At 46.1% G+C, this 14,339-nt stretch overlaps 1 protein-coding gene across 3 annotated transcripts in view; it reads right to left on the bottom strand.

Annotated features, from left to right (window-relative positions):
* Nucleotides 1-7,607, bottom strand: part of Faf2 (Fas associated factor family member 2) — a 42,875-nt gene extending 35,268 nt beyond the window's left edge. For all 3 annotated transcript variants that reach the window (XM_060372387.1, XM_060372388.1, XM_060372390.1), the window contains exon 1: nucleotides 7,465-7,607. In XM_060372387.1, coding sequence (XP_060228370.1) covers nucleotides 7,465-7,527 — 63 coding nt within the window. In that variant the 5' untranslated portion in view covers nucleotides 7,528-7,607. The remainder of the gene's footprint in view (nucleotides 1-7,464) is intronic.
* Nucleotides 7,608-14,339: the final 6,732 nt, after the last annotated feature.

Genomic DNA, 14,339 nt, shown 5'->3' with positions numbered 1-14,339 from the left:
CACTTTCTGCAGTCACTTAGCTATCTTCTCTACAACTAAAGAATACCAATTTCCCCCAGTAACTTGTTGCTGTAGAGCCTTTCCAAAGCATCTACGTTAACTTCATACAAGCAGAACAGTTTCTGCAGATATTTTACTCACTCACAGAAATAGTTAAATTCAACACACATGACAAACAGAGTACACAGCGGCTCAGGAGCAGACGTAAGTGACTCTTGTCAACAGCACAACTCAAGGAGTGGGCATGCAGTTCACTGAAGGGAACTGTCACCACGCATGAGGCCCAGGCTTCTATCCCCAATACCATCTTTGCCCAAACACAACTGACCTTGTAAGAGCAGAAAGACTGAGGCAAGGGGCCATGAGATGGCTCAGTGGGCTGAGGTTCCCATTACACAAGCTGGATGTTCAATCCCTGAAACCCATGTGAAGGTGGAAAGGGAGAAAATTATCCTGTAACCTATAAACATATCATGGCATCAACAATAATAGTAAGTTTTAAAAATAGAAACAAGTGAGGGTATTAAAACTATGCTTGGGGGCCTGGAGAGACAGCTCAGAGGTTAAGAACACTGGCTGTTCTTCCAAGGTCTTGAGTTCAATTCCCAGCAACCACATGGTGGCTCACAACCATCTATAGTGAGATCTGGTGCCCTCTTCTGGCCTGCAGGCAAAATACTGTATAAATAATAAAATCTTTAAAAAACAAAACAAAACAATGCTTGGGCCCGGGAGATGCTGGCACAGTTAATGCACTGCCACACTAGTGTGAGGACTGGAAGTACAGAGACCACTTGCAATTTCTAGCCGCAGATTCCAGAGCAAGCAAGCTAACAAGACCAGCCATATCATCAAGGTCTGGGTTTCACAAAGAGACCCTTCAGCAATGAGTAAGGCAGAAGAGCCACTGGTTCCCAGTATCAACCTCAGACCTCCACATACATGTGAAAAAGTGTAGTACACACGTGTACACACACACAGAAAAAAATAAACAAATAGGGGCTGGTGAGGTGGCCGAGTTGTTCAGAGCACGTGTTCTTGCAGAGGACCTGGATTTGATCTCCAGCTTCCACGTGGCAGTTCACAACTACCCATCATCACTCAGTTCCAAAACACACAGGATTCATGCATGCATGTGAGCAACTCATACACACAAAATTAGAAGATCAAAAATAACATTTTAAAAACAAACAGATAAAAACTAAACCTTAGAAAATAGAGACTAAGTAGGACATGGCAGCACTCGGAGGCAGAGACAGGCAGTTCGCTGTGAGTTCAAGGCCAGTGCGGTCTACAGAGTGAGTTCAGGACAGCCAGGACTACAGAGAGAAACCATGTCTTAATGAAAAAAAAAATTAATAGGAAAAAAAAAAGGCAGTTTTGAGCTCCACAAGGAGAGCAACAGAACCAAAATATCTGGGCACAGGGGTCTTTTCTGAGACTGATGCTAGAACCAAGGACCATGCATGGAGATAACCTAGAACCCCTACTCAGATGGAGCCCATGGCAGCTCAGTGTCCAAGTGGGTTCCCTACTAAGGGGAACAGGGGTTTTCTCTGACATGAACTCTGTGGCTGGCTCTTTGATCACCTCCCCCTGATGGTGGACAGCTTTACCAAGCCACAGAGAAAGACAGTGCAGATAGTCCTGATGAGACCTGATAGGCTAGGGTCAGATGGAAGAGGAGGAGGAGGACCTCCCCTATCAGTGGACTTGGAAAGGGCATAGGAGAAGAGGAGGGAGAAAGGGTGAGATTGAGAGGGGATGGGAGAGGGGGCTACAGTGGGGATACAAAGTGAATAAATTGTAATAAATAATTTTTAAAGAGGCAGTTTGAACACAGGAATCCTGTAGGAATGGACAAAGTTTCTCCTGAAATATAAGGTTAGTTATTAAATGACAATCTCAGATGCTGGAGAAATGGCTCTGTAGTTAAGAGTACTGCCCCCTCTCCCAGAAGACCTGGGTTAAATTTCCATCACCTACAGGGCAGCTCACGCCTCTGTAACTAGAATTTAAGAAGACCTGCTGCCCTCTTCTGGCCTTCCTGGGGACGAGGAGGCATACAGATAGTGTGTATACATAAAAAAGGAAGCAGGAAAAAAGAAACTCTCAGTGCCCAGCACAGGATACCTCTTACAAGCTCTAGGTCAAGAGGCCCTGAAGAGCCCCTAACATGCCAGGCTACTGACATTGCTTCTTGCTGCCCACCATAACTAAACTGTAAGCTCCTGTGCTGAAGACACACTGAGAAATGATGCTGTAACTCAGAATACATCCTCCTTCCTGGCAGCTTCACAGAGCCAGAGGGTGTCCCGCAGTTCCCGGGGAGAAGTTACCAACGGTCTTACCTCAGTGCTGGACTCTGGGCTACACACTCATCTGTACACTGAGGCAATCAAGGCATGAGTGTTTAAAGGTAAATAACCACTTCCTAATTAGATTTGAGACCTCCTCCACAGGAGGAAAGTCATACCTGGTTCTGTAAAGCTGGTCAAAGCCCATGATTCAAGACATGACTGGCTCTGGGAGGAAAGCTACTAGTGTCATGCTGCAAAACAGCAGCTGTCCGACTGCCTTCTCACGTCTGTTTACATCTACAGATCAGTGCTGCTCTCAGCCTTGGCAGGGAAGCTTCTTTCTGAGATGGTCATCAGTTAACACAAAGACTCATAACCATCAACCCCTGAGAAGCTCAGCCCCAAATAGGACATTTCTATCAACTGCCTCCTCCCACAAGGCTCAGGAAAACAGTGAAGATCAGGGAGTAGAAAGACTGCTAAAAGCCAAAGGATGGTAAAGAGGGCGTGAAATGCTGTCTTCTGGATAGGACACGGGCCTTACACTCGTCAACTCACTGCAGCAAAGACTACCTGCACAAAATCAAGCCAACATGTCAGTATTACAGCGGGCAGCACTCTTGAATTCAGGACGTGAAGGTGGAAGGTAATGCCCTGAGGGATGTGTGGCTTTGGAGAGGGGAAAACAAGGCATAAATATAATCAAGATACATTGTATATTGCAGCACTCAGGAGGCAAAGGCAGGGGAGCTCTAAGTTTGAGGTCAGCCTAGTTTACACAGCACAAGGACAGCCAGTGCTACATACAGACCCTGTCTCAGAAGGAAAGGAAAGATACACTGTAAACATGTATGACATTTTCAAAGAAAAGATTGTCTTTGTTTTCGATTTTGGAGACAAGGTTTCTCTGTGTGTAATCTTGGTAGTCCTGGAACTCACTTGGTTGACCAGGCTGGCCTTGAAATCAAGAGATCCACTTGCCTCCGCCTCCTGAGTGATGAGATTAAAGATGTACACTACCACACAGCTATAGGTTTGTATGTTTGCTCGTTTGTTTCAAGAATAAAAAAGAAAATGGATACTACCAATCAGATAATATAATGTTCCCCTCACACACACACTCAATGTGAGACTTTACTGAGACTTAGTGAGACTGTAAAACCCACTAGTAGCTTCCTTAGCCAGGATAAGGTGAAGAGAGAAATCAGAAATCAAACAGATCACTGTGATTTTTTTTTTTAAGTCAATGAATGCAAATTACCATGTACTCATCACAATCCCAATTTCCAGACGAAAATTCTGAAAAAACTACTTATAAATTTGCTTATACAGCTTAGAGCCCAGGCTCTAAGTTAGAGATTGTAAGTCATGCCCTACTGTGTGGTATAGACTCCTGTTGTCTCTATTCTCTCCTGGTAGCTGAGGTGAGCCTGGGCTATGTGGGCTACCCAGGGAAACCCTTTCTCATAAACAAACAGGGCTGACAGGATGGTTCAGTGGGTGGAGGCACTTTCTGACAAACCTGGTAACCTGAGGTCAATCCTCAGAACACATATGGCAAGAGAGTTGAAATCCTCTCACAAGTTGTCTTCTGACCTCCACATATGTCATGGTATTCGTGGTCCCCACACTTACACAATTTAAGTAAACAAAATGCAACACATTTTAATTAAACAAAGTGGAAAATGTCATGTTCCTGTACAAGCAGAAAGAGATCACTTCCTCCTATGGATTGTGGTACATTTACTCCTCTCTCTGACCTGGACATCCATTCCTTGATGTTAAAACACCAGCCCTGAGGCAGTAAACCAAAGCACTGGAGAAATCTACATATCTGGAAATTTGAGGACATTGACTCCAATAAAAGTAATCTTCCACATATCTGCATTAGCTCTTCTTTAGATTTATAAACCTATTATTTTCTAGTAGAAATAGCTCAAAATAGCTGGGTGCGGTGGCCCAAGCCTGTAATCCCAGCACTCAGGGAAGCAGAGGCAGGCAGATCGCTCTGAATTCTGTAGGCCAGCCTGGTCTACCAAGCATCCAAGACAGCCAAGGTTACATAGAGAAACCCTGTCTTGTAAACCTTCCCCCAAAAACCAAATCGCTCAAAACACAATGTTCCAAAACAAACCAGAGCCATGAGAATCTCAGAATCTCTCTCTCTTCTCTCTCTCTCTTTCTCTCTCTCTCTCTCTCACACACACACACACACACACACACACACACACATATATATATAAAAGCCTTAAAATCATCAAATGGACTGAGAAACATGATAATTTCTGCCTTAGAGGACTGTTAATATGTCAGAAACAAACAAAAAACCAAATCTCAGGCTTTCTAAAACATATCTATTTTACCAGTTCAAGTATTTAGGATTTCTGAGACAGGGTCTCACCCTATAGGATAACCTGAAACTCACTAAGTAGCCCAGGCTGTCCTTGAACCTATAGCAACCTCCTTAATTGAACCTCTCAAGTGCTAGCACTGAGATTACACTGAACCATGCCTGGCTCAAGTGTACCACATACGTGGACACACACTGAAGACTAGCTGTCAACAGTGCCATCCTGTCCTATTCTGATACTCGTGGAAATTTTAAATATATGCCCCATATTGCTACAGAAGCCAGCCCCAAACCAGTGCTGTTGCTCCCTAGTTAAACCTTCCTGACTATGTGCCTAGAGAACTGAGCACAGCATCGACAAATCTGGCTCTGGTTTACCTTGTCACACCAAGTCTATTTAACACGGCAGACACACTCATACCTTCTCTCCTGTCTCCATAGGAAAGCAACCCATCTTCTCAGCCCTGAACACTCCTTGCCCACCATCTGCTGAAATTCTATTCTTTCTGCAAAGCTGCAAGGCACTGTGCTAAGAGCTTAGCCTTTCAGGCCAGACCTACCAGACTTCCAAGAGCTTCAGTATCCTGGGTAAAGAAATCAACAGATCTGTTTCTTCACCAGACAGAACAGCAGGCATACCACCATTTGTACTTTATAAGGTAACCATGTGATTAAACATACTGGTTATAAATTATCTAACATCACACTTATGGCATAGCAGGTAACAAATAGTAACTTCTAAGCCATCTTTCCTTCCCCCTCCAAAATCAAGAAGTTTACAAAGACAAAGACACATCCCAGAGAGCTGGGCACTCCCATTATGCATGTTATGTCCCCTGGCTTCAACATCAGGACACAAACAAGATACTTAGGAATGTGGATTTCTAAGTTTACGCAAGGTACTATTTGTGTGAATTATCTGACCTCTCATCCCTGTTTTCTTCAGTGATAAGAGAATGGCAGCTAACCCTTTACAGTCTTCTATAAAGTTTAAGGTATAATGCTTGACATTTAACAACTATGTCAACACAATGTTTAACAGCAGTCTGAGATGATAAATCTGACCCCAGGCTTGCTCAATACAAAATGCACTTTCTAAATAAAGTGAACTTCATAAATCTTGACATTAGGGCTCGGTGGCGCAAGCCTTTGATCCCAGGCTCAGGAAGGCAGAAGCAGGTAGATCTCTGAGTTCAAAGCCAGCCTGATCTACAGGGTGAGTCCAGGATAGCCAGAGAAATGCTGTCTCGGGAAAAAAACAACAAAAATCTTGACACACACTTATTTAATCTTACTACAGTGTCATTAGCCTGCTAGCCCTGTCTCTTGTGCTGCTGTCCGTTGCAGACAAGGTCCTTGAGCACTTCATCACACAAACACTGCCATACATTCACATGCGCATCACAGCTTAGAGCTCACACCCCATTTCCTACGCAGCTTACCACTAAGAGCTGCAAAGTGTCCCCGCCCAAGTTAAATACAGCCCTGAAAGTAGCAGTTTATGAAGAAGTGAACCTGTCTGTTCATTCTTTAGTCTGGCATCATCAATTTCTCTGTTGTGAGCCGCACTCAAACGTCAAGCATGCCTGTAACTGTATTTTCCCACTCATACACATCCAACAACTAGGCATAAAGCGTCCTTTCCATTGGAAAAGGACAAAAGGCCGGCCTCAAACTCAGAATCCTCCTGAGGCCCCTGAGAGCAGTCTCAGGACAACCACCGGGGCGACTTCCTACAGTTCAGCCACAGCCGGTCACAGCAGCAGCGCCACAGGGCTTTGCGTTAAACAAGGTAACATGATAAATGTCAGTCACGTTCTCAAATCATAAATATTTAGTGGGCAGTATTCTAGCTAGCAATGCCTGGCACTACGAGTTCTCATTTAAAAACAAACCAAAAAAAAAACAACTGCTGAAAAGGAATATTTAGCACATTTCCTAACAGAAAATGAGTTCTATTAACTTTATCTGAAAAACGATGATTGATAGCCGCAACTGTTTGGGCACATTTTACTGTTTACAAAGTCCTTTTAATACCTTGTAACATCCAGAAACTCAGTTACTTCCACAACACCCTCAAGGGAACAAGACATTTCACAGCCACGCTTTTAAGGACTGCGGGAATGGTGGTCTCCTCCAACCAGACCCTCCGCCTCAGCTGGGTGCTTTAGTGCCATTTTTTTTTTTTGTTAACATAACATCCACTAAGAGGAGGCCGAGTCCTGCAAGCTGCCACCCTCCTGAAGCACAGTCTGCAGCTCAGGAGAAGGCCGAAGGTAGCAAATCCAGTCAGAAGCCGGCGAGGAGAACTTAATGTCGCCTTGTTTCCGCGCGTGCCGTCCTGCCACATTCCTAGGGCAGGTGCCAGGTCTGGGTGGAGGTGCTTCCTTCCCCACCACAGCCCCCACCGCGAGCCCCGGCGAGCCAGGGGCCCGGGGCCGGAGTCAGCCAACAGCGCGGGCCGGTGGTCGGCGCTCCGGAGCGCGGCCCGACGCCGCGACGGGGGTTTAGGAGCTCTACACATCAACAGTCGGTGGGCGGAGAGGGGCAGGCGGGCTGGCCGGGCCGCGGGCCCGCGCCGCTGGGGGAAACTAAGGCAGCCGGCCCACTGTGGTCGAGCCTGGCTGGCAGCGGCGGCGGGAGGCTGGGGACCCACAGAGGTCGGGGAAATCCGGGCAGTTGGCGTCTGGGGGGAGGGGGCCGCCTGCCGGTCTGAAAATGGCCCCAAGCCCAACCTGACGGAGGCTCTGCGCTCCTCCGGGGCCCCACTCCCCAGCCCCGGCGGCCTGTGCTGCACCGAGAACTCGCTGCTACCTGAAACTGCAGCAGCTTCTCGGTCTGCTCCTGAGTTAGATCCTGCTCCTCAGGCGCCGCCATTTTGCCGCCGCCTCTACGCTCCTGACCCGTCCGCACCGTCACCCGGCCGGAAGTGATCTCAGGGGCAGCCACGTCCGGTCTGAACCGCCGCCGGGACTCAACTGCGTCTGCGCGCGCTGGCTCGCAGGCCGCCCTCCCGAATGCCGCCGCCAGGGGGCGACGTTCTCGAGTCCACGCCGAGCAATTTCGGAAACTGCCGAGGTGGTGAACGTACCAAAGATCTAAAATTGCCGAAAAGATGACAGAGCCCGGAGGGCTAGTGTACCTCCAGTAGCTCCGGAAGTCCCGCGGTTCCGAAAGCCCAGTTACTTAAGACATTCTTGAAGATGCCCCAGGAAACTATGGCTTTGACGAAATAGTGCCAGTTTAATGGTTAGTCCTTTCCTAAAGCTGGCTCTCTTCGCTCGCTAGAGGTGTTCGTAAACGGGTTAATGGTGCTCCTCCGCACTCAAAGCTCTGCATCTGGGCGGGAGCTTCATCTGGTCTCAAGCCTAGGGCCGCTGACCACCTGATCTTCATCACTTTGACAGACCAAAGACAGATACTTGGCTAGGTCCTGGAGACTTAAGTGTATTTCACACCTTGCAAACACGACAGACATCCTGGAGCAAGCCACCTGGACTCTGTTACTTTTTGTTGAATGCAATTAACAGCTCAGTTCTTCTGTCCTGCCTTTTCCAGGGCTGTGGAGGCACACTCCCACACAGATAAACCGCATCTCAAAACAAAGCACTCCTGCTGCTGGAGAGATGGCTCAGCGGTTAGAGCGCTGGCTGCAATTCCGGAGGACCTGTGTTCACTTCCCCGCAACCCACTGGCAGCACACAACTGTCTGTGACTCCAGCCCCGCAGGGTTTGAAAGTCTTACACATACCTACATGCAGGGAAAACACCAATACACATAAAAATAAAGTTATTTTAAAATTCTGAATATTTGTACAAGGGGATTTTATTTGTCTGTAAAGAATGCAGTCATGGGCTGGAGAGATGGATCCGTGGTTAAGAGCACCGTCTGCTCTCTCAAAGGACCCAGGTTCAATTCCTAGTACCCACATGGCAGCTCAGAACTGTAACTCCAGTTCCAAGTGTCTGACACCCTCACACCAATGCACATAAAAGAAAGGATGCAGTCATGTATTTGCAGGAAGATACAGGGGACAGGAGAAGTTCATATCAAGTGAAGTAAGCCACTGTCACAAAGTATAACATATTTTCTGTCATATGTAGACTCTGAAGCTGAATGGAAAAGGAGGGTTATCAGGGATGAAGGACAAAGTGGGGTGGAGAAGGGCAAAAGAAAGGATAACAAGATGACCAAAGCATACTTAGATACATATGTGGAGACATCCTTTGTGAAATTCAAACAATGCTAGTTAAAACTCCAAGGGAAAGGCTAGGAAGAAGGTGACAAAGGGTCTGCCAGACTAGTGCAAGGACCTGAGTTCAGATCCTCAGCACTCCCATAAAAGCCAGGCCCTGCAGTGCTGTAATCCCTGCACTGAGGGGCAGAGAGGCGCAGATCCCTGAAATTCACTGTCCAGCCGGACTAGCAAAAGTGATAAGGTTCAGTGAAAGACCCTGTCCCCAAAACAAGGTAGGATGGCTGGAGAGATGGCTCAGTGGTTAGGAGCACTTGTGCCCTTGCACAGGATCTGGTTGGCATTCACATCAGACAACTCAAACACCTGTGACTCCAGTGTAAGGGAGTCTGGTGCCCTCTGGCCTGGTGCTTGCTGTAAATAGAACTTTTATTCACCTGTTTCTGTTGCTGCCTCGGAGGATTACTATCTCTGTCTGCTAACCTAGGCCTAGTCTTGGAAGCTTCTAGCCTCCATACCATCTAACCTGGGCCTAGAATGTTTTCAGCTTCTGAGACTTAGTGCTGAATAAGCTCGCCCTTTCTTGTTCTTACTGAGCTCTGGGCTGGCTGGTTAAACTCAGCTGTTCTGGCTCAAACTCTCCCAGCTGACTAATTTAATCTGGCTACTCTCTCAGCCTCTGAATTGCTCTGCTTGGGCTCAAACCAACTCCAGCAAGCTGCTCTAATCTCCTGACTCCTTCTCCTTCTCCTTCTCATTTTGTTTTCACCTGTGTCTATCTTGTTCTCTCTCTCTCTCTCTCTCTCTCTCTCTCTCTCTCTCTCTCTCACACCTCTCTGTAAAACTGCCTCCTTTCTCTGCATTGCCCCTTAAGTAGTTTTTGTTTCCTCTTTCTTCTTTTGAGAGTTGGGCATATCCTTTTCTGTCAAATCTCTGATTTGTCACTTTTTTTCTGCCACTCAGATGTAACTTTTTCTTCAACAAACTAACTTTACTTTCATTGTTTGGGATTAAAGAAAGGCATGTACCACCATGTCTGGACCTAAGCTTTTCTTTACCTGAAACTTGCTCTTTACCAGGCTGGCCTTGAACTCAGATCTGTGTTGGCATACTTTTTTAAAAGAAATCTTCTATTTACATTTCTTATATCTTTCTCTCTACTCCACCCCAGTCCCTCCCAACATCCCAAGGCCAGGTAAGAGAAAGGGTTAATGGGAGGGGGGATGCGGTTCTCTTTCTTAGCTGCTTTTTGCCAGATAGAGTCATTGCATTCCTTGGAGCCAGTCCAGTCCTTTTCTCAGGAGATCTCCAACTTCTTGTCTCACAGTAGCAACCAGGAGCAGCAAGGGGGAAGCAGGAGCTTTGCTCCTTCTCCAAGCTCCTCACTCTCTGGGCTCTGGCATTTACTCTCTCTCCAGAGTCCTCAGATTCAAACTATCTGCAGCTGGCAAAGAGCTTCTCTCAGAGCCCACAAGAGGCAAATAGTCTGCTGCTGTGGACCATCTGAATCAGCCCCACAGCCCACACCTGGGATTAAAACAAAAACCATGTTTATAACAGATCTGCTTGCCTCTGTCTTCTGGATTAAAGACATGTTTGTGTTCCAGCTGGATCACACAGACCTGGAAGGCCTTTGGATGCAATCTCTTGCCAGGACAGCCAATGTTTTGAATTAAAATTCCTCTATAGCTTCCAGCCTCTTCTCTATGCCATGATGGACTCTTATCTCTCTGGAACCATAAGGTAAAACAAACAAACAAACAAACAAACAAAAAATACCCTCCTTCTATATTTTTCCTGGGTCATGGTAACCAATTATGTTCTCATGTAGATATTAGGAATTCATCAAAAAAATGCTTATTCATCGTTTTCTTTGAGGACAGATGTTATCAAAGATAAACAGTGCATAGCCATTGTCCCCTAAAAACAGACAGATAAGTAGAAAATTAACTCTATACTTGTATGAGAGAGAGACAGACAGACAGAGAGACAGAGAAACAGAGAGGTGTTATATTATGTTGTTGGTCCCAGGCCTATGCCTACACCATACCAAGACTTGTGACTAACACTTGTCTCAAATCATTTAATTTGTATTTGTTTCTCTAGTAAGAAGGCTTTGCCAATGCCTTCCTATTTTGTTTCTTTTTTAAAATTTTATTTTATGTATGTCATTGTTCTACCTGCATGTATGTAGCTACACCACATTCATGCTTGGTGCCCATGGAGGCCAGAAGTGGGCATCAGATACCCTGGAACTGATTTACAGAAGGTAGTGAACCCACATTTGGGTGCTAAGAATCAAATCCAGGGCCTCTGGAAGACCAGCCAGTTATCTTAACTGCTGAGCCATCTCCAGAATCTCTTTCTTTCTTTCTTTCTTTCTTTCTTTCTTTCTTTCTTTCTTCCTTTCTTCCTTTCTTCCTTTCTTCCTTTCTTCCTTTCTTCTCTCTCTCTCTCTCTCTTTATTTTCTTTCCTCTTCCTCCTCCTCCTTCTTTGGAAACAGTTTCTCTGTGTAGCCTTGGCTATCCTGGACTCACTTTGTAGAAAACCAGGCTGCCCTCAAATACACCCACCTCTGCCTCCTGAGTGCTGAAATTAAAGGTATGTGCCACCAAGCCTGGCTAATTTATTTTTATTTTTTAAATTTGTCCTATCATTTTTTGTTTATTTTATGTGTATGGGTGTTTGGCCTGCACGAGATTATGTGCACCACATGTGTCCCCAAAGCCCCTGCAATCAGAAGAGTGCATTGGATTCTCTGGAACCAGAGTTAGGGATGGTTGTAAGCCACCATCTGGGTACTGGGAACTGAATCTAGGTCCTCTTCGAGAACAGTGCATGTCCTTAACTGCTGAGACACCTCTCCAACCTCTTTAATTTGTTTTCTTAAGAAGAACAAATTCTGTCCTGCAGAGACATGGAAATCCAAGAATAAGTCCTCATTTCTTAGTATATAGAACATAAAATATTTTCTATCAGTTGGGAACACAGCACCTTGATTGCAGCTGAATATAGCACATGGTGACATGTCAGCAACAGTTTTTATTGATTATCTGTTAACGATCCTTAGGCTCTGAGAAGGACTGACGGAACAGGTCAGGCTTGCAGGCCACGTTCTGCTTCTCGTAAATCACAAAATACAGCTCATACTGCTCAAGAGATCTGTGTGCAGAGACTGAGGTTAGCCAGCCAGTATTTTAAAGGCAATGCATGCCTTATAGTCCCAGCACTTGGGAGGCAGATACAGGTGGAACCCTGAGAGCTTGAGTCCAGTCTGGTGGTCTACAAAGTGAGTGAGTCCAGGGCAGCCAGTTCTGCAAAGAGAAACCCTGTCTCAAAAAAAAAAAAAAAAAAAAAGCCAGAAAAAAAACTCCAAACCAAATCCAGAAAACTGCAAGCGTGGTCCTGAGCCACCGCAAGTAGAGGGACTACAGAGGTGATCTTGGATCTTGGTGATCTTAGAAGAGCACTCAGGTCCACCTGCGACTGTCCCCAATGAATGCAAATTGGTCCTGGGATCCAGGAGCTAAGCAAGCACTAAGTGGCCTGGTGGTTAAGAGGCTTTACTGCTCCCCAGAGGACCGGAACTCATTCCTGGCACCTGCCTGGTGGTTCACAATTCTGCTTCCAGGGGATCCAACACCCGCTTATGCCCTCTGCTGGCCAGATGGTACACATGCATACATGCAGACAAATACTTGTGTCTCCGAAAAAATAAAATAAAATATATTAAAATAAAAAATTTTAAAGATGGTAGATGCCTTTACTCCCAGCACTCAGGAGGCAGAGGAAGATGGATTTCTGAGTTTGAGGCCAGCCTGGTCTACAGAGTGAATTCTAGGACAGTCAGGACTACACAGAGAAACCATGTCTTGAAACACCAAAAACTTAATAATGATAACAGCAACGACAATGACAAGAAGAAGAAAAATGGAATACTAAAAAATGCACCAGATCTTCATCACTTATATCAGTTATTTGTGTTGAAAAATGATGTCAGGCACAGTGGCACGGGGTGCTGGGACTGCCTCTCTTGAATCTCCGTAATCCACAGTCATTCCCTAGGCTTGGGGAGTGAGAACCATCTCCATCTTTTCTGAGTCCGTGCTGGTGTCTGCTGTTCTGTCAGAGCCTTAGGCAGTCGATGTGCCTGCAGGAGACCAAGATGAGAAGACAGCCTCAGTTCCAGGCTGTTTGGTCCTTTTTATGCCGTGGAACGCCAAGACATTTAGCAAACTGATATCCAACCATCTCTGCTGTCCTACTTAATTTCCATTGTCAGTTTGACACAGCCTAGACCCACTGGAAAAGGGAGTCTCAACTGAGGGATTGCCCAGATCAGACTGGCCGGTCGGTACATCCAGGGGAAACTGTCTTGGTAGTTAACTGATGGAGGAGGGCCCAGCGTACTGTGGGCGGCCCTGAGCTGTATAAGAAAGCCAGTCAGCAAGCAGCTCTCATCCTTCAAGATCCCTCTCGAGGGCTAAAGAGATGGCTCAGAGGTTAAGAACACTGGCTGCTCTTCTGAAGGTCCAACTCCCAGCAACCACGTGGTGGCTCCCAACCATCTATAATGAGATCTGGTGCCCTCTGCTGGTGTGCAGGTGTACATGCAGACAGAAGATTGTATACTAAATAAATAAATAAATAAATCTTTTTTATTTTATTTTATTTTTTTTTTATCAGTTACATTTTATTAACTCTGTATCCCAGCCGTGTCCCGATCCCTCATTCCCTCCCAGTCCCTCCCTCCCTCCCTCCCTCATCTCCACCGTGCCCCTTTCCAAGTCCACTGATGGGGGGGACCTCCTCCCCATTCATCTGATCCTGTTTTATCAGGTATCTTCAGGACTGGCTGCAAAGCCCTCCTCTGTGGCCTAACAGGACTGCTCCTCCCTTCGGGGGTGGGGAGGCCAAAGAGCCAGTCATGAGTTCCTGTTAGAAATAGTCCCTGTTCCCCTCACTTTGGGAAACCAATTGGTTACTGAGCTACCACAGGCTACATCTGAGTGGAGGTTCTAGGTTATATCCATACATGGTCCTTGGTTGAATGTCAGTCTCAGAAAAGACCCTGTGCCCAGATATATTTGGTCCTTGTGGAGCTCCTATCCTTTCCCCATCAGACTAACTCCCCTTCTTTCTTATGATTCCCTGTACTCTGCCAAAGGTTTGGTCATGAGTCTTTGCTTTGTATACTAAATAAATAAATAAATAAATCTTAAAAAGAAATATTCCTCTCCAGTTCTTGCCCAGACTTTCCTTAATCATAGACTGTAGCCTGTGAGCTGAGGCAAACCTTTTCCTCCTCAAGCTGCTTCTGGCCCAGGTTGTCACAGCAACAGCAAACTAGAACACCTACTGTCTAGTCATCCTGAACATAAGCCTTCTATCCACCATTCCCTGCTCCCTTAGCCACTGGGGGATGCTAACCTACACTCTGTGAATTTGCTTCTCCCAGATATTTGCTCTAAGCGGAACAACCCAACGTGCTG

Source organism: Meriones unguiculatus, chromosome 19, assembly GCF_030254825.1.
Source record: "Meriones unguiculatus strain TT.TT164.6M chromosome 19, Bangor_MerUng_6.1, whole genome shotgun sequence".
Classification (NCBI taxonomy): domain Eukaryota; kingdom Metazoa; phylum Chordata; class Mammalia; order Rodentia; family Muridae; genus Meriones; species Meriones unguiculatus.
The sequence above is the reverse complement of the archived record's forward strand: the minus strand, read 5'-3'. Positions and strand labels throughout refer to the sequence as shown.